General features: G+C 37.6%; 1 protein-coding gene across 3 annotated transcripts; it reads right to left on the bottom strand.

The window, feature by feature from the left end:
- Positions 1–77: 77 nt before the first annotated feature.
- On the bottom strand, positions 78–27,705 carry LOC129268682 (uncharacterized protein KIAA0930 homolog). 3 transcript variants are annotated; one of them, XR_010294684.1, is made up of 10 exons: positions 27,426–27,690; positions 25,151–25,299; positions 24,064–24,171; positions 23,431–23,607; positions 21,787–21,927; positions 20,776–20,985; positions 16,378–16,522; positions 14,878–15,024; positions 5,853–5,972; positions 78–2,730 (listed from the first exon to the last, which is right to left on the bottom strand). XR_010294684.1 is itself a non-coding variant. In XM_064104912.1 (9 exons), the coding sequence occupies exons 1-9, from the start codon at positions 27,541–27,543 to the stop codon at positions 5,935–5,937; spliced, it is 1,233 nt and encodes a 410-aa protein (XP_063960982.1). In that variant the 5' UTR covers positions 27,544–27,705; the 3' UTR covers positions 2,790–5,934. The 3 variants fall into 3 exon arrangements, 1 of the variants encoding a protein (XP_063960982.1); XR_010294683.1 differs by lacking the exon at positions 78–2,730 and adding an exon at positions 3,622–4,409 and having other exon boundaries at positions 4,514–5,972; positions 27,426–27,705; XM_064104912.1 differs by lacking the exon at positions 78–2,730 and having other exon boundaries at positions 2,790–5,972; positions 27,426–27,705.

Here is a 27,705-nt window from a genome sequence, read left to right as displayed (position 1 = left end):
CTCTCCCCCCCCCCTACCCTCCTCTCTCTCTCTCTCTCCCTTAAAGAGACAAATTTAATTACATGAACACCTTTCATCAGGTTTTACTACAATTTTATGTCATTGTCAAGAGATGACAACATAAAACAATATTTACATATTTCACTAACAAAATGGGGATCTACCACATGTACATAAAATATTGAATTTCTATTTGTAATAAATACAAACCAGAATAATTCTAACAATCATTTTGTGGGGGGGAAAAAACCCCAAAACATTGTGAAAGCATTTTCTTTGTTTGCTATTTACAATGACAGCATACATACATGTAACTATGCAAACAGTTGCAGATATTTTTCTATAGCGACAGAAATAGCGATTCATGAAATTGTTTAAGAATATTTGATCAGAAATGTTAGCTCATAGTGATCGACAAATTGGCAACTTTTATTCTATTTCAAACAGCATTTTAAAGACATTTATGATACATGTATTATTCATAGATTTCATTCAAAATTCATTTGTATGCACAATTAGCCCAATGTATTGCAACTTAATTGCTCTCCTTTACTCTGTGTGCATATCACTTACATGTATATGCAAATGAATAACAAAAAATGAAATAAAATTTTACATACTTATAAAAGTTACACCATATGATGGTATGTAGTACATGACGTTTATACAAAAAGGGTTAAAACTTAGATTTGAAAAAAAAAAAAATTATTTCCTCACCATCCCATCTTCCTTGACAAGCCTTTCCTGACATAGTAACAACCAAAAAGTAAATTCATAACAAAAAGTGGATTATCAAAAAATATACCGTACTCTATAATAAAAAAATAAAAAAAAGAATAGATGTCAATACAGAGTTGTCCAATACTTGCGATTTGCAGTGTCACATTCAACACAACTTGAAATACCAGTAATATTTTTCTGCTCACGGGATGAAATATCAGGGTTACTTTTTATTATACGCCCGTCCTAGGACGTCATAGGTGAAATGTTGCTCTGTTCAGTTGAAGTGGTTAGATTTAGGATAGATTTTACAATTTCCTGTGCAATTTGATCACATAATATTCTTTAAAATGTCAACATAACACCTCTATGAACAGTCCACCAATAATTGTAAATTTTTACCAAAGGACAAAATTGAATTACTATTGTTTTAAAGTTGCAACCAGTACATTTTGACTGAAAAAAAAATTATATTTGGTAGCCCTTTACCAAAAATGCATAAGAAATTACTGAGTGAAACCATTACCCATAATACACCACAAAAAATAGATATTTTTATAATGCATTGTGAACTGGATATCCACCATAGAAAACTAATAAGAAACAACATTTGGCAAGATTTCAATTAGAAAAGGAAAGTTAGTTTTGAGAATTGCATCCAGATAATAAGCAATACCCACTCCCCCCCCCCCCAAAAAAAAAACCCTCTCAGCTACTTGGCTTCTACATTATGATGCCTATCAAGTTTCCAAACATCCTTAAAAAGTTATAAACTGAACTTAATTAGAGGGCAATAATATTTTCACATTTGTCTTTTTGATCTTTTCTTGTGCCCTAGAATGTATAGTAATGATATTGACCTGATAAGGATACCCTGGTAATAAATCTGATATATCCCTCAAGCCCAGTCAATATGATGAAATTCACAGTTTATTCAAGGTAGAGGACATACCTTTGTCTTGAAATAATAATTCTAGTACAGCTTTTCATTAAGAAAAACAATGTCTTGGATATAACAGTTTTAGTACAATAATAGTTGAACAATTATTTTTATCACATAATTTCAAACAGTTACAGTTTTTACCATTGCATGGTTGAATTTTATTGTTACATAATATCTCAAGTCACAACATACATGATTCAAACTTATTAACAAGTTGAATTAAAATTGCTTTGAAATTCCAGATTTTAAGTCAATGTAAAATCTTCGTAATCTTACCATCCCTTTTTAGAAGTCAAATTACCGGTACTTTTTAAATTAGTATTCAAAACCATTACTGTATTCATCATTCTTTAGTAAAGGGACCAATATTGGCAAAAAGGTCAACTTTAGAGCTATATAAAATATATTTATATTTTATACTTGGTACATATATTTTCATATTTTTGTTTCATTCTCAGAAATATGCATTATTACTGTATGCAACATAAAGTATAGATATAATATACCATGAATCTATATATATGTATTTGGTTATAAATACACATGGTAAACTGATTACAACACAATATAATTCCTCATGCATGTAAATAATTCTTTAAAAAATAAAAACTAAAAATGAACCTCTTTACAAATATAATATGCTTTTATGATACCAATATATACTCTGTATTGCACAAATATCAACAAAATACTAAAACATATAAATGATAAGAAAAGGAAATAAACATAACATGGATGTGTCCTTTGGTTAATAATAATATGTCCATTTATATAGCGCAGTTACTATCTGCATATAATCAACTGCGCTTTGATACGTAGTATCATACTATTACCCCGGCTGTAGCTGAGCCGCCATATTAATAAGAGCTAAAGCGTTCAAGAAAAAAATCATACCGGGTACCCATTCATCTCACCTGGGTAGAGTGCAGCACAATGTGGATAAATTTCTTGCCGAAGGAAATTACGCCATGGCTGGGATTCGAACCCACGACCCTCTGTTTCACAGTCCGAAGACTAATCCACTGGGCCACAGCGCTCCACAAGTTGAATTCCTAGCTTTCTCTTTTCTAAAAAAAAAGGAAAATAATGTGTTACATGGTCTTATAAAACTCAATTTTTTTTTTTTCAGTGAAACTAATGACAAACAAAATTTAAAACTTTAGGTATGCACTACTTCAATGTCTGCCTGATGATATTTTCACTGTAGTACACATGTAGATGCAGATGTCTTTTGATAAATATAAATCAAACACTGTCAGTTTAAATAGGATTAATTTAAATCTTCTGTTGATGAAGACTTGTTTTTATAACATTCCTCTGTTTATTAATGTTCTTTGGAAACATATAAATTCTATTCCCCCCCCCTTATAAAAATTCTGTGACTTCTGCATTCTATTTTGCAGGCTTTGTTTGTGATCATTTATTAAGACATTCCAAATGCTTTAGTACAATTATTTGTTATAAATAAATAAGTACTGTTATCAGAATTTTTCACGCACTTTGTCATATACAAGCAAACAGGATTTTTTTTAAACAATCATTACATCTGACAATAAACTTTACAAGTAGCACTTACAACCTATTAGCACATTATTGGCCACATTTTTGAACAACCACACACATTCACTTGAACTAAAATTTGATGCTATTTATGCTTGGCAGTTCAATTGATTAGCAGCAACATCGTCAAATTGGCAACATTACGAGAGTGCAGACATACCTTACACAGATCTACAACATCTACGGAAAAAACGTGTTCAGTGTGACCGAGTGAAATACAAAAATAATTCTGCTTTTATAGACTAATGGGACGTTGCAAGAAACATGCAATTGATCGCAAGTCAATTTTAGGACCACAAATCAATTGAAAGTCATGCATTTCATTGCAAATTTACAATTGATTGATGGTCTGCTTCCTGTATCAACAAGTACAAGTATAAATTGATTTCCTTTTGTTTAAATTGATCCATCACTTGTAGATCTGCATCTGAAATTTGCAATCGATTAAAACAGTTTTCTTGCAACAACCCCAAAACAATCATTTACATGATCAAAGTAGTCTGTTCTTCAATACTAGCCTACAACTTTGTTATTAAAGCCAACCAACTGTGACCCGGGGGGTCACTTAGTAGAGATGTATAATACGTATGTGCCACGGTCAAGACCCCCATTTTCAGCCTAAATTTCCGTTCCAGAGCATCACCAATTTAGAAAGCCACAGAAATTCCTATTTTTTCCCAGTTCCGAAGACCCTCAAATTTTTGTTTTTTAGGACAGTGCCCGCTCATGCTCAGCGCAGCACAGTGGCAAATAGCCATTGACTGCATTCGCGACAACAGTGAAAGCTCTGCAGAGCGAAACGGAGGCAGCTGATTGGTTCATCGCGCAGAAACGTCATGACCAATTTCACTCAAATTCATCTAACATTCCAAAACATAGAATTTATGCCGTTCCAGAGTATTACATATAGCAATCATTGATGCAAGAGCAGTTCCGGAAACCCCAATTCTAAGACCAACGTTTAGGTCCAAAGCTCCTGATTCTCGTTTTTTTGGTGCAGCACATAGGTATCATTTCATAATTTGAGTACCCCCCCCCCCGAACTGTGACATGCCTGAAAAAGACAGCCTACATGTATGTAAGAACAAATGAAATATTAAAAAACCATGTGCAAGCTGGAGAACAAAGCAACATGGCTTTATTTTGATTTTCTTTATTGATATTTCTTAAAATTCAAAATTGTAAGCTGTGCACACCATAATTGGTAGACTAGCTTAGTAATATAGGAGCGCCTTGAGCACCTAGCAAGGTGGATACGTGCGCTATGCAAATCCTATATTATTAATTAACCGGTCTGGATGGTGCACATTTGAGCCTGATTTTAGTTAAAATTTGTTTTAAGATAGATAATGATAAATTTTGCTGCCCCTGAATATGGCCATGCTAGCAAGCAGTGTACGAATGTCAACAACCGGTGCCAAGACACAATCAATTCTAATTTGGGTCTTTCATGGTCCACAGATATATGAAAGTGAGGTGGGGGGGGGGCATGCAAAAAATCACAATTACATGGAGATTTTTACAATTTGAAGACTTAAAGTGAAAAAGGTGGGGGACTGAAGTCCCCTGCTGTTGTCTAATCAGAGCTGACCCCTTATGCACATTTATTATATGTTTGCACTCACAGAAATTCCGCATTCACAGCTACACACAAATGCATGCATTGGATGCAACTGAAAATGGCAGTGATCCGAATTTTGGGGCATCTCGTGTATGCTTTCCACCACATAAAACATCTGGCATTGCCCATTCATGTACCTTTCTAGTCGTCTCATAGACTCATTGGGTATGCTTTTAAGCTGGTCGGGCCAATTTATTTACAACTTTGACGTCGCCCCTGACCACATTCGCCACTTAGACGACCATTCTGGAATATTATGTCATTGTACGCCATTTCAATCATCTACAAAAATGAATTGGTTGATTATTATCCAGCTATGTTTTCACAAAACAGTTGTGATTACAACATGGATGGTACATAAATGAGAGAGTGGATGTCATACAATCACCATAACGACTATTCATATTGAATTTCATTATATGAACTGCAGAATATTTCCATTTGTTCAGATTTGATAATAATAAACATCTTCATTGAAATCGTAATAGATTACAACATTGGCACTTCAACATGTGTACGGATAAATCCAATTTTGTTTCACATTATAACAAAGAAATGAAAATATTCCATGTTTCAATATAATAAAATATAAAATAGATAGCGAGTGGGTGACGTCTTCCGCTTCCTCATTTGCATACAGACCAGGATGTGCATATAACTGTTTGTGAAATTGTGTGAAACTAGAAAAATCATAATAAATTCTTATTTTACATCCATTTTAGACCAAATTTTCAGCACTATACTTCTTTGATTTTTCACTTTTTTAAAATCAACTATTTGTTGTGGGTAGACTTCACCTATAACGCCATAGCCTATTCAGCACTGATTCTCCCCTCCACAGCAAATTTTGAGCTTTTTTGACATTTTTTATGTGAATAAAACATGCAGCACAAATTTTCCTTTAGTTATACTGAATGAAAATTAAAAAATTGATATTGCGCTACAAAAGTTATTGTCATTGTTTTCTGTAAAGTACTAAATATTCAAATGATTTTCTTAGCTACTGACTTGTTCGTACAGGGGTCCCTACACTATCTAAAAACCTGAGTTGGATCGGATGATGGCGGCGGGTTTCCATGGCAACCATGTGCTAGCTTAGGACTGGCTTCTTCTTCACTTCCAGAACATCTGTGTAGGATAAAGCAGAGCAGAATTGCAATTTTGATGGATATTCAGAGAGCTTTTTTTATTAAAAATACTTTTAGTCTGTTAAGAAAAAAAAAGGAAACCTTGATTCACATTTTTGTTTTCTTCATAGGCAAATGAATGAAGATATTTCATTTACATCATCATTGAGTTCAATTATTCATCTATATTTTAATACCTAATATACGATGATCACTTACACATTGATGGACAAGAAGAATTAGAAATTCAAATGTAAAAACCAGGTTGTACAGAAAAATTGAAAAAATTTGGAAAAATTAAAAATAATATTACATTAGTCAAAATAAATGACAAAGGATTAACTCTTCCCCCCAAAAAAATGCTATTTGCCTTCTTAAAACAGTGATTTTGTAATATTTATTGCGCTGCTATGTTAGAGTTTGAAATGATTAGCTTAAACTAAATGACTGAACATTATTCAGGAATGGCATCACATATATTTACTCCACTTGGAATGGTATCAATTTTTCAGTATATATTCTTTTTAACCTATTATTAATTAGACTTACCAGCTATTATCCTTTGCTATGGTAGATTAAGATACGCTAGGTGGACATCACTTGGACTTACCTGCTATTATGCTATGCCATGGTAGATTATGATACGTTAGGTGGACATCACTTGGACTTACCTGCTATGATCCTATGCCATGGTAGATTAAGATACGTTAGGTGGACATCACTTGGACTTACCTGCTATTATCCTATGCCATGGTAGATTAAGATACGTTAGGTGGACATCACTTGGACTTACCTGCTATTATGCTATGCCATGGTAGATTATGATACGTTAGGTGGACATTACTTGAATTTACCTGCTATTATCCTATCCCATGGTAGATTAAGATACGTTAGGTGCACATCACTTGGACTTACCTGCTATTATCCTATGCCATGGTAGATTAAGATACGTTAGGTGGACATCACTTGGACTTACCTGCTATTATGCTATGCCATGGTAGATTAAGATACGTTAGGTGGACATCACTTGGACTTACCTGCTATTATGCTATGCCATGGTAGATTAAGATACGTTAGGTGGACATTACTTGAATTTACCTGCTATTATCCTATGCCATGGTAGATTAAGATACGTTAGGTGGACATCACTTGGACTTACCTGCTATTATCCTATGCCATGGTAGATTAAGATACGTTAGGTGGACATCACTTGGACTTACCTGCTATTATGCTATGCCATGGTAGATTAAGATACGTTAGGTGGACATTACTTGGACTTACCTGCTATGATCCTATGCCATGGTAGATTAAGATACGTTAGGTGGACATCACTTGGACTTACCTGCTATTATCCTATGCCATGGTAGATTAAGATACGTTAGGTGGACATTACTTGGACTTACCAGCTATTATCCTATGCCATGGTAGATTAAGATACGTTAGGTGGACATCACTTGGACTTACCTGCTATTATCCTATCCCATGGTAGATTAAGATACGCTAGGTGGACATCACTTGGACTTACCTGCTATTATGCTATGCCATGGTAGATTATGATACGTTAGGTGGACATCACTTGGACTTACCTGCTATGATCCTATGCCATGGTAGATTAAGATACGTTAGGTGGACATTAATTGGACTTACCTGCTATGATCCTATGCCATGGTAGATTAAGATACGTTAGGTGGACATCACTTGGACTTACCTGCTATGATCCTATGCCATGGTAGATTAAGATACGTTAGGTGGACATCACTTGGACTTACCTGCTATTATCCTATGCCATGGTAGATTAAGATACGTTAGGTGGACATCACTTGGACTTACCTGCTATGATCCTATGCCATGGTAGATTAAGATACGTTAGGTGGACATCACTTGGACTTACCTGCTATTATCCTATGCCATGGTAGTTTAAGATACGTTAGGTGGACATCACTTGGACTTACCTGCTATGATCCTATGCCATGGTAGATTAAGATACGTTAGGTGGACATCACTTGGACTTACCTGCTATTATCCTATGCCATGGTAGATTAAGATACGTTAGGTGGACATCACTTGGACTTACCTGCTATTATCCTATGCCATGGTAGATTAAGATACGTTAGGTGGACATCACTTGGACTTACCTGCTATTATCCCATGCCATGATAGATTATGATACGTTAGGTGGACATCACTTGGACTTACCTGCTATGATCCTATGCCATGGTAGATTAAGATACGTTAGGTGGACATCACTTGGACTTACCTGCTATTATCCTATGCCATGGTAGATTAAGATACGTTAGGTGGACATCACTTGGACTTACCTGCTATTATCCTATGCCATGGTAGATTAAGATACGTTAGGTGGACATCACTTGGACTTACCTGCTATTATCCCATGCCATGATAGATTATGATACGTTAGGTGGACATCACTTGGACTTACCTGCTATTATCCCATGCCATGATAGATTAAGATACGTTAGGTGGACATCACTTGGACTTACCTGCTATTATGCTATGCCATGGTAGATTATGATACGTTAGGTGGACATCACTTGGACTTACCTGCTATTATCCCATGCCATGATAGATTAAGATACGTTAAGTGGACATCACTTGGACTTACCTGCTATTATGCTATGCCATGGTAGATTATGATACGTTAGGTGGACATCACTTGGACTTACCTGCTATTATCCTATGCCATGGTAGATTAAGATACGTTAGGTGGACATCACTTGGACTTACCTGCTATTATCCTATGCCATGGTAGATTATGATACGTTAGGTGGACATCACTTGGACTTACCTGCTATGATCCTATGCCATGGTAGATTAAGATACGTTAGGTGGACATTACTTGGACTTACCTGCTATGATCCTATGCCATGGTAGATTAAGATACGTTAGGTGGACATCACTTGGACTTACCTGCTATTATCCTATGCCATGGTAGATTAAGATACGTTAGGTGGACATCACTTGGACTTACCTGCTATTATCCTATGCCATGGTAGATTAAGATACGTTAGGTGGACATTACTTGGACTTACCTGCTATTATCCTATGCCATGGTAGATTAAGATACGTTAGGTGGACATCACTTGGACTTACCTGCTATTATCCTATGCCATGGTAGATTAAGATACGTTAGGTGGACATCACTTGGACTTACCTGCTATGATCCTATGCCATGGTAGATTAAGATACGTTAGGTGGACATCACTTGGACTTACCTGCTATTATGCTATGCCATGGTAGATTATGATACGTTAGGTGGACATCACTTGGACTTACCTGCTATGATCCTATGCCATGGTAGATTAAGATACGTTAGGTGGACATCACTTGGACTTACCTGCTATTATCCTATGCCATGGTAGATTAAGATACGTTAGGTGGACATCACTTGGACTTACCTGCTATTATCCTATGCCATGGTAGATTAAGATACGTTAGGTGGACATCACTTGGACTTACCTGCTATTATCCTATCCCATGGTAGATTAAGATACGTTAGGTGGACATCACTTGGACTTACCTGCTATTATCCTATGCCATGGTAGATTAAGATACGTTAGGTGGACATCACTTGGACTTACCTGCTATTATCCTATCCCATGGTAGATTAAGATACGTTAGGTGGACATCACTTGGACTTACCTGCTATTATCCTATGCCATGGTAGATTAAGATACGCTAGGTGGACATCACTTGGACTTACCTGCTATTATCCTATGCCATGGTAGATTATGATACGTTAGGTGGACATCACTTGGACTTACCTGCTATTATCCTATGCCATGGTAGATTAAGATACGTTAGGTGGACATTACTTGAATTTACCTGCTATTATCCTATCCCATGGTAGATTAAGATACGTTAGGTGGACATCACTTGGACTTACCTGCTATTATCCTATGCCATGGTAGATTAAGATACGTTAGGTGGACATCACTTGGACTTACCTGCTATTATCCTATGCCATGGTAGATTAAGATACGTTAGGTGGACATCACTTGGACTTACCTGCTATTATCCTATGCCATGGTAGATTAAGATACGTTAGGTGGACATCACTTGGACTTACCTGCTATTATCCTATGCCATGGTAGATTAAGATACGTTAGGTGGACATCACTTGGACTTACCTGCTATTATCCTATGCCATGGTAGATTAAGATACGTTAGGTGGACATCACTTGGACTTACCTGCTATTATCCTATGCCATGGTAGATTAAGATACGTTAGGTGGACATTACTTGGACTTACCTGCTATTATCCTATGCCATGGTAGATTAAGATACGTTAGGTGGACATTACTTGAATTTACCTGCTATTATCCTATCCCATGGTAGATTAAGATACGTTAGGTGGACATCACTTGGACTTACCTGCTATTATGCTATGCCATGGTAGATTATGATACGTTAGGTGGACATCACTTGGACTTACCTGCTATGATCCTATGCCATGGTAGATTAAGATACGTTAGGTGGACATCACTTGGACTTACCTGCTATTATCCTATGCCATGGTAGATTAAGATACGTTAGGTGGACATCACTTGGACTTACCTGCTATTATCCTATCCCATGGTAGATTAAGATACGTTAAGTGGACATCACTTGAACTTACCTGCTATGATCCTATGCCATGGTAGATTAAGATACGTTAGGTGGACATCACTTGGACTTACCTGCTATGATCCTATGCCATGGTAGATTAAGATACGTTAGGTGGACATTACTTGAATTTACCAGCTATTATCCTATCCCATGGTAGATTAAGATACGTTAGGTGGACATTACTTGGACTTACCAGCTATTATCCTATGCCATGGAAGATTAAGATACGTTAGGTGGACATTAATTGGACTTACCTGCTATGATCCTATGCCATGGTAGATTAAGATACGTTAGGTGGACATCACTTGGACTTACCTGCTATGATCCTATGCCATGGTAGATTAAGATACGTTAGGTGGACATCACTTGGACTTACCTGCTATGATCCTATGCCATGGTAGATTAAGATACGTTAGGTGGACATCACTTGGACTTACCTGCTATTATCCTATGCCATGATAGATTAAGATACGTTAGGTGGACATTACTTGGACTTACCAGCTATTATCCTATGCCATGGAAGATTAAGATACGTTAGGTGGACATTAATTGGACTTACCTGCTATGATCCTATGCCATGGTAGATTAAGATACGTTAGGTGGACATCACTTGGACTTACCTGCTATGATCCTATGCCATGGTAGATTAAGATACGTTAGGTGGACATCACTTGGACTTACCAGCTATTATCCTATCCCATGGTAGATTAAGATACGTTAGGTGGACATTACTTGAATTTACCTGCTATTATCCTATCCCATGGTAGATTAAGATACGTTAGGTGGACATCACTTGGACTTACCAGCTATTATCCTATCCCATGGTAGATTAAGATACGTTAGGTGGACATTACTTGAATTTACCTGCTATTATCCTATCCCATGGTAGATTATGATACGTTAGGTGGACATCACTTGGACTTACCTGCTATGATCCTATGCCATGGTAGATTAAGATACGTTAGGTGGACATCACTTGGACTTACCTGCTATTATCCTATGCCATGATAGATTAAGATACGTTAGGTGGACATTACTTGGACTTACCAGCTATTATCCTATGCCATGGAAGATTAAGATACGTTAGGTGGACATTAATTGGACTTACCTGCTATGATCCTATGCCATGGTAGATTAAGATACGTTAGGTGGACATCACTTGGACTTACCTGCTATTATGCTATGCCATGGTAGATTATGATACGTTAGGTGGACATCACTTGGACTTACCTGCTATGATCCTATGCCATGGTAGATTAAGATACGTTAGGTGGACATCACTTGGACTTACCTGCTATTATCCTATGCCATGATAGATTAAGATACGTTAGGTGGACATTACTTGGACTTACCAGCTATTATCCTATGCCATGGAAGATTAAGATACGTTAGGTGGACATTAATTGGACTTACCTGCTATGATCCTATGCCATGGTAGATTAAGATACGTTAGGTGGACATCACTTGGACTTACCTGCTATTATGCTATGCCATGGTAGATTATGATACGTTAGGTGGACATCACTTGGACTTACCTGCTATGATCCTATGCCATGGTAGATTAAGATACGTTAGGTGGACATCACTTGGACTTACCTGCTATTATCCTATGCCATGATAGATTAAGATACGTTAGGTGGACATTACTTGGACTTACCAGCTATTATCCTATGCCATGGAAGATTAAGATACGTTAGGTGGACATTAATTGGACTTACCTGCTATGATCCTATGCCATGGTAGATTAAGATACGTTAGGTGGACATCACTTGGACTTACCTGCTATGATCCTATGCCATGGTAGATTAAGATACGTTAGGTGGACATCACTTGGACTTACCTGCTATGATCCTATGCCATGGTAGATTAAGATACGTTAGGTGGACATCACTTGGACTTACCTGCTATTATCCTATCCCATGGTAGATTAAGATACGTTAGGTGGACATCACTTGGACTTACCAGCTATTATCCTATCCCATGGTAGATTAAGATACGTTAGGTGGACATTACTTGAATTTACCTGCTATTATCCTATCCCATGGTAGATTAAGATACGTTAGGTGGACATTACTTGAATTTACCAGCTATTATCCTATCCCATGGTAGATTAAGATACGTTAAGTGGACATCACTTGGACTTACCTGCTATTATGCTATGCCATGGTAGATTAAGATACGTTAAGTGGACATCACTTGGACTTACCTGCTATTATCCCATGCCATGATAGATTAAGATACGTTAGGTGGACATCACTTGGACTTACCAGCTATTATCCTATCCCATGGTAGATTAAGATACGTTAGGTGGACATCACTTGGACTTACCAGCTATTATCCTATCCCATGGTAGATTAAGATACGTTAGGTGGACATTACTTGAATTTACCTGCTATTATCCTATCCCATGGTAGATTAAGATACGTTAGGTGGACATCACTTGGACTTACCAGCTATTATCCTATCCCATGGTAGATTAAGATACGTTAGGTGGACATTACTTGAATTTACCTGCTATTATCCTATGCCATGGTAGATTAAGATACGTTAGGTGGACATCACTTGGACTTACCAGCTATTATCCTATCCCATGGTAGATTAAGATACGTTAGGTGGACATTACTTGAATTTACCTGCTATTATCCTATCCCATGGTAGATTAAGATACGTTAGGTGGACATCACTTGGACTTACCAGCTATTATCCTATCCCATGGTAGATTAAGATACGTTAGGTGGACATTACTTGAATTTACCTGCTATTATCCTATCCCATGGTAGATTAAGATACGTTAGGTGGACATCACTTGGACTTACCAGCTATTATCCTATCCCATGGTAGATTAAGATACGTTAGGTGGACATTACTTGAATTTACCTGCTATTATCCTATCCCATGGTAGATTAAGATACGTTAGGTGGACATTACTTGAATTTACCTGCTATTATCCTATCCCATGGTAGATTAAGATACGTTAGGTGGACATTACTTGAATTTACCTGCTATTATCCTATCCCATGGTAGATTAAGATACGTTAGGTGCACATCACTTGGACTTACCTGCTATTATCCTATGCCATGGAAGATTAAGATACGTTAGGTGGACATCACTTGGACTTACCTGCTATTATCCTATGCCATGGTAGATTAAGATACGTTAGGTGGACATTACTTGAATTTACCTGCTATTATCCTATCCCATGGTAGATTAAGATACGTTAGGTGCACATCACTTGGACTTACCTGCTATTATCCTATGCCATGGAAGATTAAGATACGTTAGGTGGACATCACTTGGACTTACCTGCTATTATCCTATGCCATGGTAGATTAAGATACGTTAGGTGGACATTACTTGAATTTACCTGCTATTATCCTATCCCATGGTAGATTAAGATACGTTAGGTGGACATTACTTGAACTTACCTGCTATTATCCTATCCCATGGTAGATTAAGATACGTTAGGTGGACATTACTTGAATTTACCTGCTATTATCCTATGCCATGGTAGATTAAGATACGTTAGGTGGACATCACTTGGACTTACCTGCTATTATCCTGTGCCATGGTAGATTAAGATACGTTAGGTGGACATTACTTGAATTTACCTGCTATTATCCTATCCCATGGTAGATTAAGATACGTTAGGTGCACATCACTTGGACTTACCTGCTATTATCCTATGCCATGGAAGATTAAGATACGTTAGGTGGACATCACTTGGACTTACCTGCTATTATCCTATGCCATGGTAGATTAAGATACGTTAGGTGGACATTACTTGAATTTACCTGCTATTATCCTATCCCATGGTAGATTAAGATACGTTAGGTGGACATCACTTGGACTTACCTGCTATTATCCTATCCCATGGTAGATTAAGATACGTTAGGTGGACATTACTTGAATTTACCTGCTATTATCCTATCCCATGGTAGATTAAGATACGTTAGGTGCACATCACTTGGACTTACCTGCTATTATCCTATGCCATGGAAGATTAAGATACGTTAGGTGGACATCACTTGGACTTACCTGCTATTATCCTATGCCATGGTAGATTAAGATACGTTAGGTGGACATTACTTGAATTTACCTGCTATTATCCTATCCCATGGTAGATTAAGATACGTTAGGTGGACATCACTTGGACTTACCAGCTATTATCCTATCCCATGGTAGATTAAGATACGTTAGGTGGACATTACTTGAATTTACCTGCTATTATCCTATGCCATGGTAGATTAAGATACGTTAGGTGGACATCACTTGGACTTACCTGCTATTATCCTGTGCCATGGTAGAGTAACGTATGTTAGGTGGACGTTGAGGGCGGGTACCTGAGTGCTCCGCATGGTAAGTCGTAACAGAGCATCCGACGTCCGCCTCATCCAACGTCTACTCCAACTGCTTGGTGGTCCCTCATCTTGATCAGAAAACAGAAAAAATGTTATTGGAAATGTATACCTGTAGTTGTGGGATAGACTATCATTGTAAGCTTGTTGTTCATACTAAAACAATCCACTACAAAGCAATGCTCTTCAAATGACCTCAGTCATAGTAGATGCTCAGAGGATAAGTCTTTAGACTTTGATCCATAAGGTCAGAGGTTCAAATTGCTAATAAGCTAAATAAGCTGTCTGTTATGGGATGCAATTCTACTATTAGCCGATCGAAAGTCTGAATTTCAGTAACTTATTATAGTTGTATTTCAGACCAAGTTCTTATGGCACCATGGACATTAGACTTAATGAGAATAAGACCTCGTCGGTATCAGACCAAGTTAAGTGTATATCAAACAGAAAATAGACCTAATTGATAGTAGTCCAAATGGGTTTAGCTTATTTGGAATTAGACTGAGAAGTAGACCAAATACCTGTAGACCAAGTGGATATAAACTTCTTTTCTACGGGAGATTTCAACTCAGCCAACCAAACAATAGTATCCCAGAATCTTATAACAACTTCCAGAGGCCCGTAACACAAAGGATAGCAATGATCATAGAACATTTTTCTACGACTGATTGCATTGACTCAATCAGTCCTGAAAATCGAGTGTGTGATCAATCGCTAACCTTTGTGTTACGGGACCCTGGTCCATCGGAAAGAACTGTAATCCTTCTGTCCTCTGGATTCTTGCTTACAACCATTCATGTTTTCTTTAATAGCGATTAGGTTGAAAATAAGGTGACAAGACATTTACTCCTGCCACAATTGCTCCAGGCTTAATTTCGTCTAAGATGTAGGGTTAGGGTTGCAATAGGGTCTTATGTTAGGTTTAGGGTAGGGTATAGTGTTAAACCCAGAGTTAAAGATGGTCATTCGAGTAGGTTTATTTCCAATTCATCTAATGCCAATTCGTCCAATGCTAACTTGTCTACTATCATTTGGTCTATCATCAGTTCGTCTACTCACCACATGGTCTACTTTCATTTAGTCTAATGCCATTCCGTCTCATAACCACTTGGTCCAATAGCCATTTAGTCCATATACCATTTGGTCTAGACGATAGGGTGATTAGACGAAGTGATGATTGGACCAAACGGTTGTTAGACGAAATGTTGATGGACGGAATGGCATTAGACTAAATGAAGGTAGACCTTGTGGTGAGTGGACCAGTTGGCAGTAGACGAATTGGTAATTTACCATTCGATTAGTGTATGGAATTTAGAGCGGAGTGATTTTCAATGGAGCAAACGTCATAGAACCAAAACACAACCACTATTATCATAACATGTGACCTGATGAGAGCATTACGAAACAAGGTACATGTAATGTACCTTCTGACTGGCAGGCTGCTTCCTCATCCTTCCCGTTGGTCAACGTTGACAAGGTTTCGCTGTCCGACTGTGATTTGCGTAATCCTTTATGGATCGGTGAACCTATTACCACGTCCCGAGGTATGCTTGATGATGAAGTAGAGGGCTGTATGCACATAACAAAAATAACTGCAAGTTATTTATTGACATTATTTTGGGCCTGTTTTAGAATTGACTTTTCCTGAGAGTAGTCTCTAAAACCAGTACTGTAACATTTAATACTAATAATAGTATGCAACATTGATATAGCACGTTTCTCAGTGCTGCATACTATTACCCCGGCTTTGGTACTGCTACCCTGATCGGACGCTCAAGCATTCAAGGAATTCCTCCCTACCGGGTACCCATTTACCACACCTGGGTGTAGTTCATGTCATTTCTTACGAACCATTATCCTATCTCCACATCCAGTTTCGTTCCCATGACCAGTACCGATCTCTTGGATGATTTCCTAGTGTGACAGGCAAAGAAGAGAAGCAAATGACTCCCTGCAATTTCATAGCGGTCATGATATTCATCTTATTGGAGCCTTTTCTCATTTTGGGGGCCAACAAATTCGAGTAAATTTCTTGCCAAGGAAACCCTATTCTCTGTCTAAATAAAATCCTAATACAATGGAAAAATATTCCCCCCCCCCCCCCCGTTATAAAATCCTAAATCTGCTATTGACAGCGATAAGGATTTGCAAAAGTGGTTATGATTAATAGCAACAGCAAATACATTAAGTGTAAAATTAGCCTGAGTCTGTCAAATTAATTATTATATTTTTATGACTACTTAGTGCAATCAATCAGTCCTGGTGGGTGTTCCATAAAGCTGTTCGTAAAGTTACGCAAGACTTTACGCACAACTGTGGACCTTTCTTGTGCCACACTATCCCTATGTACAGAGATGCCAACCTCCAAAAAGCAAAAACAGTATTCTGAGAGGAAAAAAACAGTATTTTGATTTTAAAAAAGTATTTTGTAAAATATAACGAAGCAAAACGACCAAACCGTGGCACAAAATAAAACAAGTGGAATGCCTCTGGCCATCTCACCTGCATCACGCGATTCAATATAGCAGCAGTGCTGATTTTGAAAACTACTATAACTCGCACAAGATGTTCAGTGATACTTGGTTACTCGTATTTCCACGTTTTATGAATTAGACCAATAGACTTATAGAGATATGATGGCAATTCAACAAATACCCCCAACGTGGCCAAAGTTCTTTGACCTTACATGACCTTTGACCTTGTTCATGTGACCTGAAACTCGCACAGGATGTTCAGTGATACTTGATTACTCTTATGTCCAAGTTTTATGAACTAGACCAACACACTTTCAAATTTATGGCTGTAATTCAACAAATACCCCAATTTGGCCAAAGTTCATTGACCCTAAATGACCTTTGACCTTGATCATGTGACCTGAAACTTGCACAGGATGTTCAGTAATACTTGATTACTATTATGTCCAAGTTTCATGAATCAGATCCATAAACTTTCAAAGTTATGATGGTAATTCAACAGATACCCCCAATTCGGCCAAAGTTCATTGACCCTAAATGACCTTTGACCTTGGTCATGTGTCGTGAAACTCATGCAGGATGTTCAGTGATACTTGATTAACCTTATGTATAAGTTTCATGAACTAGGTCCATATATTTTCTAATTTATGATGACATTTCAAAAACTTAACCTTAGGTTAAGATTTTGATGTTGATTCCCCCAACATGGTCTAAGTTCATTGACCCTAAATGACCTTTGACCTTGGTCATGTGACATGAAACTCAGGCAGGATGTTCAGTAATACTTGATTAACCTTATGGCCAAGTTTCATGAACTAGGTCCATATACTTTCTAAGTTATGCTGTCATTTCAAAAACTTAACCTCAGGTTAAGATTTGGTGTTGACGCCGCCGCCGCCGCCGCCGTCGGAAAAGCGGCGCCTATAGTCTCACTCTGCTATGCAGGTGAGACAAAAAGGGAATCACTGAAAATAATTATAAAAGAAACAAAGAAAAAATGAATTAAAGAAAATGAAGGAAAAAAGAAAGAAAGTTAGAATAAAAGAAGGATGAAAGAAATAATAAAGGAAAGAAGAAAGGTTTCCTTCATTCTTTGAAATAAATAAAACAGAAAAAAGGAAAGAAATAGAAAGGAAGGGACGATGAATGAATGTTTGAACGAAAAAAAGGAAAAGAAAAAACATGGAGGATGAATGAAGGAATGAAATTTTTTTTCATTCCTTGAGAAAAAGAAAGAAGAAAACAGGAAGGGAGGGAGAAAGGAAGGAAGGGAATAGCAAAAAGGAAAAAGAATGAAATAAAGGATGAAAGAGAGGAAGGAAAGAATAAAAAAGAAAGAAAATAATAGGAGAGAAAGAAAAAAAAAGGGAGAGGAAGGGAAAAGGATGCAAAGACAATTTTAAGAAATGAAAGAATGAAAGAAAAAAAAAGAAAGAAAAAAAGGAAAGTAAGAGAAAGAAAGAAAAACAATGAGGGACATGTAAAGAAGGAAAGAATGAAGAAAATAAATGAACACAGAAAAAAGGAAGGAAATCTAGGAAATAATAAGAAATAAATATAGATGGAATGGAAAAGGAAATTTAGAAAAGATAGGATGGAGAAAGAAGGAATGGAAAAAGAAAGAGAAAGAGACAAAATCAGGAAGGAAGATAAGAAAGAATAAGGGAAAGGAAAAGAAAAGGAAGGAAAGAATGAATGAAGCGAAAGAGAGAGTGAAAGCAAGAAAAGAATGAAAGAAAAGAAGAAAGAGGGAATGACAGAAAGAATGAAAAGAGAAGAGGAGAGGAAGGGAAGGGAACAAAAAAAAAATAAGGAAAGAAAGGAGAAAGGAAATAAAAGGAAAATAAGAAAAGGAAGGAAGGGAAGAACAAAAAATGAACAGAGAGAGAGAAAGGATCATGAAAGAAAGCTAGGAGAGATTTGAAATAATATAGAACAAAAAAGCAAGCAGGAAGGATAGAAGAAAGGATGAAGAAAAAAAGATAGAAAAGAAAGAAAATGAACGAAAGAAAGCAATAAAGAAAGAAATGAAGAAAGAATTAAAGAGGAAAAAAAATTCAAGCTTCAAGCAAACAAAACAAATGTAATCATCTAACAAAAATCTTACTGATATTTGTCTTTTTTATAATATATTTAAAAATTGTTAGAAAACTAAAATGTTTGAGAAACGAATAAAATTTCAAAGTGAAACATTGTCAAACCTTAATAAAATGAACATCGCGGCATCGCACCATCTCTCTTCCCATTGTCTTGTCTTCTTGTTATCGGTGCGAACACGATAAGACTCAATTTCACTCCTACGACTACATCACCAAATCATTAATCTGAGGATCCATATAATTATATGTAATTATAAAAATGTCCTGCCGACTTTGTGATTATTTTGTTGGAAAAACTATTAATCATGTGAGATTGTTCACTTTGATTCAGAGTTTGCAAATCTCCTCCGATCACGCAAGCCTGCCACACACCACACAGGCAGGCAGGCCAAGCCACGTGCGGCAGCTAGTACATGTACACTGTATGCTAACTTTGCGTGTGTGTGTGTGTCTGTGTGTAGATCCCACAAAATCACGGAAAATGGCTTGCAGTTTGAATTGATCTGAGCTAGTTTTTAACTTTGTTTTTTTCTCTCTCTCTTCTGTATTTTTGCTTGTGAAATATGGGAGAAATTTGTAAACTTTAATCTTACACTGAGAAAGGGCATGACCAGTTTTGAAAAGGGCACGTCGGCCAGGTAGAAAAAAAGGGCACAGCCTTTTTGGCCGTGAATTGATCACTTTTTGTAAAGGCATCACGGCCAGTTATAGAGGCATCGACGGCCTGGCCGTCGATTAATTTTATGGTATACCTTAATTTATGCCCTGCACAAAGCACCACCACATTGGGGATTTTTTATGCATAATTCTTTACCGCACTACCTATCGTAATGCACACTCACCTTAAACACCCAGCTAGCTAAACACAATGCATATTGTACACGATCGAAATCTTAAGAAAACGTATTTTACAAAGAAAAAAAGTAACTCCGTATTTTGGGTGAAAAAACGTAACAAATACGGCAAAAATGTAACGGTTGGCATCTTTGTATGTAGCTCACTTAGCACCTAAGATCATGTTCCAGTCGTGCGTAAAGTTGTACGTAACTTTACAAACAGCTTTATGAAACACCCACCTGCAATCGATCATTAATCTCTGTGTTACAAGGCCAAGAAAATGACTACACTGACCAGGGGAGCATTTCACAAAAACAATTGTCAGTGATTTACACCGAAAGAAGTTACAAGGTTATGCCGTTCATGAAACACTTCCTAGAAAATGAATCTTGAATATTATAAATCTACCTACCCCATCATTTGTCGAATCAAAACTCTCGGACGCTGAATGCACATCTTCGGTGCTACTTTCCACCGATGAAGACCAACTAGCCCGACTGACGGCAACTTCCGCAAACCCCTTCCCCTCGGGCCCTCTCATCCGTATGAACTCAACTCGCCCTCGACCTCCTTGGAAAAACCCCAGCGACACTTTGCTCGCAACCTTTGAAGATACACTAGCCTGAGATTAAAGTATGAAAAAAACAATGTAAACAAACACAAGACAAATACAAAGAGTCTGGTTTCAAATATTCAACATTCATCTTTCAAACTTATTAAAAAGAAAAAAAAAAAAGTTTATTTTCACACCATGTATTTCCATATGCATCTGTGGAAAAGTGGTAAATTGAAAATAATTTTCCCATGGTTGCTCTTAAAATAGGCATAAAAACTTTTGTTCAAAGACATATATAAGGAGGCGCGATAGCTCAGTCGGTAGAGCGGGGGACTCGTATTCCAGTGACCCGGGTTCGATTCCCACTTGGTGCGCTAGTGCCCTTTGGTAAGGCATTAATCCTCAGTACCAGGTCCTTCGGAGGGGACCTTAAGCCGTCGGTCCTCTGGTTGCTTGCTTACAAGCATTCATGCTTTCTTAGCAATCAGGTAAAAAAAAAAAAAATCACCACCACATGAACATGTACCTATATAGTACGATCAATACACAGTATACTTCAATTTTCCACATTAGGTAGACTGTGTGCAGTGCTGTTAGGAACCTTCAGTAGTTCTTCAGATCTATGTACACTGATAATTTAGACACTAGTGTATTATGGGATTTTATGAAGAGAGTCATAACATATGTCTCTTTGCAGACTTGATCATGTGATACATAATCTTTAGTCACCTGATACACAGACACTGATCATCTGATCACCTTGAGCCAAGAGCTTCGTGATGTACCCATCACCGAAAAACACATGTGATCATGTGATATATATTTTCTGGTCACCTGATACATGCACACTGATCACCTGATACTTACTCTATTATCATAGACCTTCTTTAAAGCTTCATGACGTACTGATCCAAGGAAGACTACGCTGCGGAATGGACCTTGTTTCTCGCTTGCTACCAGTTCCACACAGAACATCTGGCCTTCTTGGACGGTGAAATCACCAAAGATCTTTCAGGAGACAGAAAAGACCAATTATTCATTTATATTTTAAATCAAATCAATAAAGTTGGGAAGTATTCACCATATTCATGAATAAATTCTCTTGTAAAGAGATATCATAATAATAGCTGGACTTATAAAGTGCTTTTTGCTGAGGATACAAAGCACTGCTATTATTATCCTGGATTTAGCTGTGCTGCCATTATAGGCGCTGAAGCATTCAAGCAATTTCTTCCTACCGGGGACCCATTCAACTCACCTGGGTTTAGTGCAGCACAATGTGGGTAAATTTCTTGCTGAAGGAAAACACGCCATGGCTGGGAATCGAACCCACATCCCTCAGATTGAAAAAGAGTCATAACCACTAGACCACAACGAGACTATAAAACGTGATTGCACGATTGACTGTTGACAAATCCTTACCAAAGATATTTAGTATGTGGAATATAAGCAAAAATCACTCTTGTGTATGAAGGTTTTAAAGTACCCATTGAATGAGGTCACTTAATTTTCATCTGAAACTGTTCAAGGACGGAGACCTTATAGATGCATGGGACAATTTAGTCTACGAGTCCAGTACATGCACGTTTGTGACTAATAGACTACAAGCCCTGTGGACACTGATCATTTCATTCAAATCAATAAACCAACATGGGCTCCGTAACACAAAGGTTTGCGATGAATCGCTAATATGGAAGAACCGCACTGATTGGTCCCTGGTCAGTATTTTAAAACTAATGCGCGTGTAACATTGATATTGATTGGTCAGTTCATTTAGCGATTGATCGCTAATCTTTGTGTTACGAAGCCATGGTTGATTACCGCAAGTTTGCTGTCATTTCACACTAGTGAGAAAATGGTCATGAGATGGTTAAAATAAGATATTGAATTTCAAAGTTTAATTTTGAAAGTATAATCTATATGTTGCCAAATAACTTATTCTTACTACATTACTGTACTATGGTTAGCCTATTATCTAGACGGTGGCTGCAGCTTATGCCTTTGCCTTTACCAGTCTGATGCTGTCATGTGAAACATCAACAATGCATCAAATAGGGGTATTTCATCCACACACAAGTCTTCACTTTAAAGAGGGGGGGGGGGCACACTTCTGTTTCAAACGCATTTTTACACACTACAAATTTTTATTGTGCCTCTCAAAAGGGGGGGTACGGGCTGGCTGTGCCCCTCCCTGGATCCGCATCTGATACAGAAGACGACGCACAGTGACTGTTCTTTGCAGCCACTGCCTATATACACTCCAGTCTTGCCTTACTTGTTTTTTCTATATCGACCTGAAATTGATGTATATTTTTCATAACGGAAAACTGCCAGCGGACATTGTTGATACAAACAAAACAACAAGACCGGAGTGTATAGACGGTGGCTGATTAGCAGCCCCAGTGCATAGTTCTCCGCATCAGACGTATTGCTGATGTTTCGCAAAAAGGCATCACACTCGGACAAAGATAAAACCTATACCCTAGGCCATACCCGGGTGTATGCACATACCTCATCAAAGTTATCGATGATGAAGAATATATTTGGATAGGAGACTTCCGATTCTTCTCCCTTGCTGTCCATTCGCCGCCTAGATGGGCTTGCAAAGACCTGTTCTGTATGCTTCCTTAGTATCGTCAAGGTTCCTTCTGACTTGATGCATACCGCACATGTCAAGATGTAATTGTACTGCACATAACAAGACAAAATAAAATTGTGTTTACTTAAAAGAAGTATGGTTCAGAGTCAAGAGAGAAGGAAATACTTCTTATTTTCTTGTTACTGTCCAACAAAATAAAAATAACTTTCAAAAAAATATGGACAGTTAATGGGTATTTCACAGTATGCAAACATGTGAAATATTACTTTTCAAAGTCTTTTGGGGAAGTTTTTTTTTTTAAACCAATTGCCCTTTTATAAAAAGCGGTTCAACGTTTATCAAAACAAACATGACTCAGGCCTAGTAAGGATATAATGAGTGAATAAAAGTGTTGAAACATGTGATTATCCATTAATAGGTAGCAGCATACAAAAACGTGGAACTTTTCTAGGAATGAGAAAAACAACATTTTCACATGACTCCTCATACTAAACTATAGAATACTATTTTATAAAAATAAAAAAGGGCAGTACATAATACTCTACCTGTTGAAGAATAAGATTAAGATAAACAGTCTCTTCCCAGTCAATGTTTGGTTCTCCTAAACTGGGAAGGTTCTTAGAATCCTGACGAAACACCTCCAATCTAGCTTGCTGGAAAATAAAATGAAAGGGATTATTTTTCAATGTAGTGTCATAAAGCTTGACTATACACATGTCTGGAACATGTTCTTAGCTGCTATTAAAGTCAGCTACAAAGAGATATATCATTTAGCAAAAGACATGGTCACCATTCATTCATAAAAATATTCATTAAAAAAACAAATTTCAACTTTTCACTCAAATATATTGAAATGTCACTACACTTTTAAAAGATTGAAATGTTAGATGATACTTGAGTATAATTACATTGTCAACCTTTTACCATTTGAGGTAAAATTTCGTTGGCAAAAGTTCTTGACCCTAAATGACATTTGACCTTGGTCATGTGACCTGGAACTCAGGCAGGGTATTCAGTAATACTTGATTACCCTTATGTCCAAGTTTCATGAACTAGGTCCATATACTTCCTAAGTTATGGTGACATTTCAAAAACTTAACCTTGGTTAAGATTTCCATGTTGCTGACACCGCCGCCGTCGTAAAAGCGGCACCTATAGTCTCTCTGCTATGCAGGCGAGACAAAAAAGGTTATATTTTTCCCCCTCCATTGCCTAGTGTTAACTTAAGCATCCATATGACTGAGATCCACATTCTTGCAGCTCAATTTAGTGACTGATTAGCTTCAAAATCTTGGGTGATTCCTGTCTGACCTAAAGGTTTGCAATTATGATTTCAGTATTATACCGTGGGCTCAAAAGTACCCCACCAGAAAGTGAACATATTTAAATTGTTCAAGTTCTGCCATGTTTTTATTTATTTAATTGTAAAGTCAGGTGATTAAATATTACATTTAATAAAGCTTGTTTCTCTGGGCTCGTTGAACATTGTAGTGTTGTTGTCTACATTCAACACTCAGCATGAAGGAGTGCATTTTGTGGTGGAGTTCACTAACTTTTGATCTGTATACTACTAGATCTTGAATGAAGTTTAACAATCCCTTCAACATCTAGAGATAGGAAGTCAGAACTTACCTGTCTGTCTTGCCTTGAAGTGGGTTGTTTCCGATGGATGAAGAAAAGCAAGTCATCTCTTAATTCTTCTGGAACCTCTGCCACAAAATGCTGAGAGAAGAGCCTCGCCCAGAAACAGTTCACCTCCATCGGAATCCGACCAAAACCATCTGGGTCAAACAAGCGATTACAATAAAACATGATAAATGGGCAATGGGTGTAAAATATTGACCCTTAGCATATAACATCCAAAAAATAATTTAACCATCTTGGTAATTTTGGCCACCTTGACATTCATCCTACGTGTATGCTAATTTCAGCCTCAGGCTCAATTTAAGTGAACATGGTTATGCCACCATTTTGGCTTTTGTCACGGAAAGTAAAATTTTGTGCAATCAATGGGCTAATTATTCAGCGAGACATGTTCCATACATTTTCATGGTCTTAAAGATATATGCCAGTTGTGGTGACGATTTCAAAATGAGTTCGTACAGAATCCAATGAAATGACCACGAAAGTGTCTGTTTGTATAAATAAAAAACATGTGCCAAAGGATTCTGGAAGAAATTGTGTAATTGCTGAGAAATTAGCAAATAAGCACAGGATTCGGGTCAAGCGTCGGGCCGACATTCAAAGCAATAATAATACACTGTCCCACATGCGCTTATCTGTGTTGGTGATCTTCAGTGTGAACATTTTTCAGCGTATATTTCAAGATTTCACAAAGTTCAGTTTAGGTAACTGTACCAGATCTAGATCCTCGATATAATGACAATTAAGCCTGGTTTTACTGACTTGCTCGTGAAATCAGTGTTTACTGCAACTACTTTCATTTATCTTTAACCGAGCGATCCAGCCATTGCCCAAAATGCTTTCCATGACAGTTCTAAGTCAAGACGGTGCCAGCAGAACCATCAGCAAATATTTGCTCACTAATCCTAAACAAGGGGCAGGTGGTTCGCAAACAAGTCTCGCCTGATTTTGCAAGCAATAAAATATGCAATATGATCTTTTGATCCCAAGATAACCTTTGACCTAATCATCCTCATGAACACACATGTGATATTTGAAGCCTCATTTGTTGTACTCAAGTGTGTTAACACAATTGATAGTCTACAGAAATAAAGAAATGAGAGCTAGTTGAACAAATATGCTTTCCAGCAATATTTTTTGTTCTAAAATTTCTTTTCACAAAATGTCATTTTCATCAATGATTGTTGAATTATAGGCGCTTATGCAGTTTCACACCCGGCTGACTTCGAGCAAAGTTCTTCACCAGAAATTGTTCGTAAATGTCATGGCAAGTCTCACAGACACATTTCGAGGTCAATTTGCCCAATGCTTTTCCAAATATTGGAACAGCTGTATTTCAGCTTCAATTTCAGTCTTACATCGTGCTTCGCTGCCTTGGCTTCGCAATAATTTTTATATCAAGGTAGCGAAGCGATGTCTGAATGAGACTTCGAACGATAATGTCAAGATTGGAGCCTAAATACAGCCGTATTGTATTTAGGAAAGCGGTGGGCTTAGTTAGCCGGAGTCTATTGACCTCAATTTCTCAACATGTGTGAGACTTAACATTTGCGAACAATTTGTGGGAAATTTGCTTGAAGTCGGTCGGTGCGAAACTGCATCAGCGCCGAAAATATATTAATTAGCCTATCCTTGATCATGTTGATTGCAATGTTAAGTTTTAACGGCATTATCCTGGTTTAAGCCACCACTCCATTCACTGCCGTTCATTTCGTCAGCGGCGGTGACTTCTTTCATCTCCCATTGACTTTGTACACAACGAGTGCACACACACTGACAAACACGAGAAGAGAGGTGACTTATTTCAGGAAAAGGCCGTTTTTAACTTCCATAATCTCAATTCTCAGTAGGATGGGGGGTCGGGTGTCCGGACACTTTATTATTTTTGAAGCCTTCTTTTTTGTCTTTAGATTACACTAAAAATATGAATTCAATAGTTGTAATCATCTTCCATTTTGTTCTCTATAATATTTCCTTACATTTTGCACAAAAAATTGATGAAACTTCGCTTGTAAATTTTTCCAAATGACTTTCTAAAATTGATCGTCCGGACACACAACCTGTCCGGACACACAACAACTGGGTATATATCGTAAAATACTGTGGAAACGACCCACAATGAACAACAACAACAACGTAAAATCTTGAAATGTATCACCATGTTTTTTGCGGCCGCGATTCGACAGCCGGCAGCCCCGCCCCCGCCCGTACCCATTTGACAACCCGACCAGACCCCGTGACATTGATTTAGCGTGTTGTTTACCTTGGCTCGGGAGCGATCGGCACAGCTTGTCACGACCTCTCTCATCCAAGATTTCATTGATCATCTTACGAAAAGAACTCTGCCTAACTCGTGGCCTCCCGGCATGCTCACTCGCCATTATATTGTAGACCAAAATATGCCGTCAATTCATAGTTGATTGAGTATACTTTTCACACTTTCACGCCCCTTCAACTTCAGTCTTCATGTGTCATAATCTGCGATCACTGGCACTGAGCTGCGGCATCCATTCATTCATCACAAAATTGAAACTAGCAGACTC

Source organism: Lytechinus pictus, chromosome 9 (genome assembly GCF_037042905.1).
Source record: "Lytechinus pictus isolate F3 Inbred chromosome 9, Lp3.0, whole genome shotgun sequence".
Taxonomy (NCBI): domain Eukaryota; kingdom Metazoa; phylum Echinodermata; class Echinoidea; order Temnopleuroida; family Toxopneustidae; genus Lytechinus; species Lytechinus pictus.
Note: the sequence above shows the minus strand (reverse complement) of the source record. Positions and strands in the feature narration are given on the sequence as shown.

Bases quoted from the DNA above. Each gene is read 5' to 3' on its own strand.
- LOC129268682 (XM_064104912.1), bottom strand. From the start codon at position 27,543: ATGGCGAGTGAGCATGCCGGGAGGCCACGAGTTAGGCAGAGTTCTTTT. The intron at 20,986-21,786 runs GTAAGTATCAGG...CTTTAATCTCAG, and splicing joins AGAAGGTCTATGATAATAGA to GCTAGTGTATCTTCAAAGGT. The intron at 15,025-16,377 runs GTACATTACATG...TTTCTGATCAAG, and splicing joins AGCAGCCTGCCAGTCAGAAG to ATGAGGGACCACCAAGCAGT.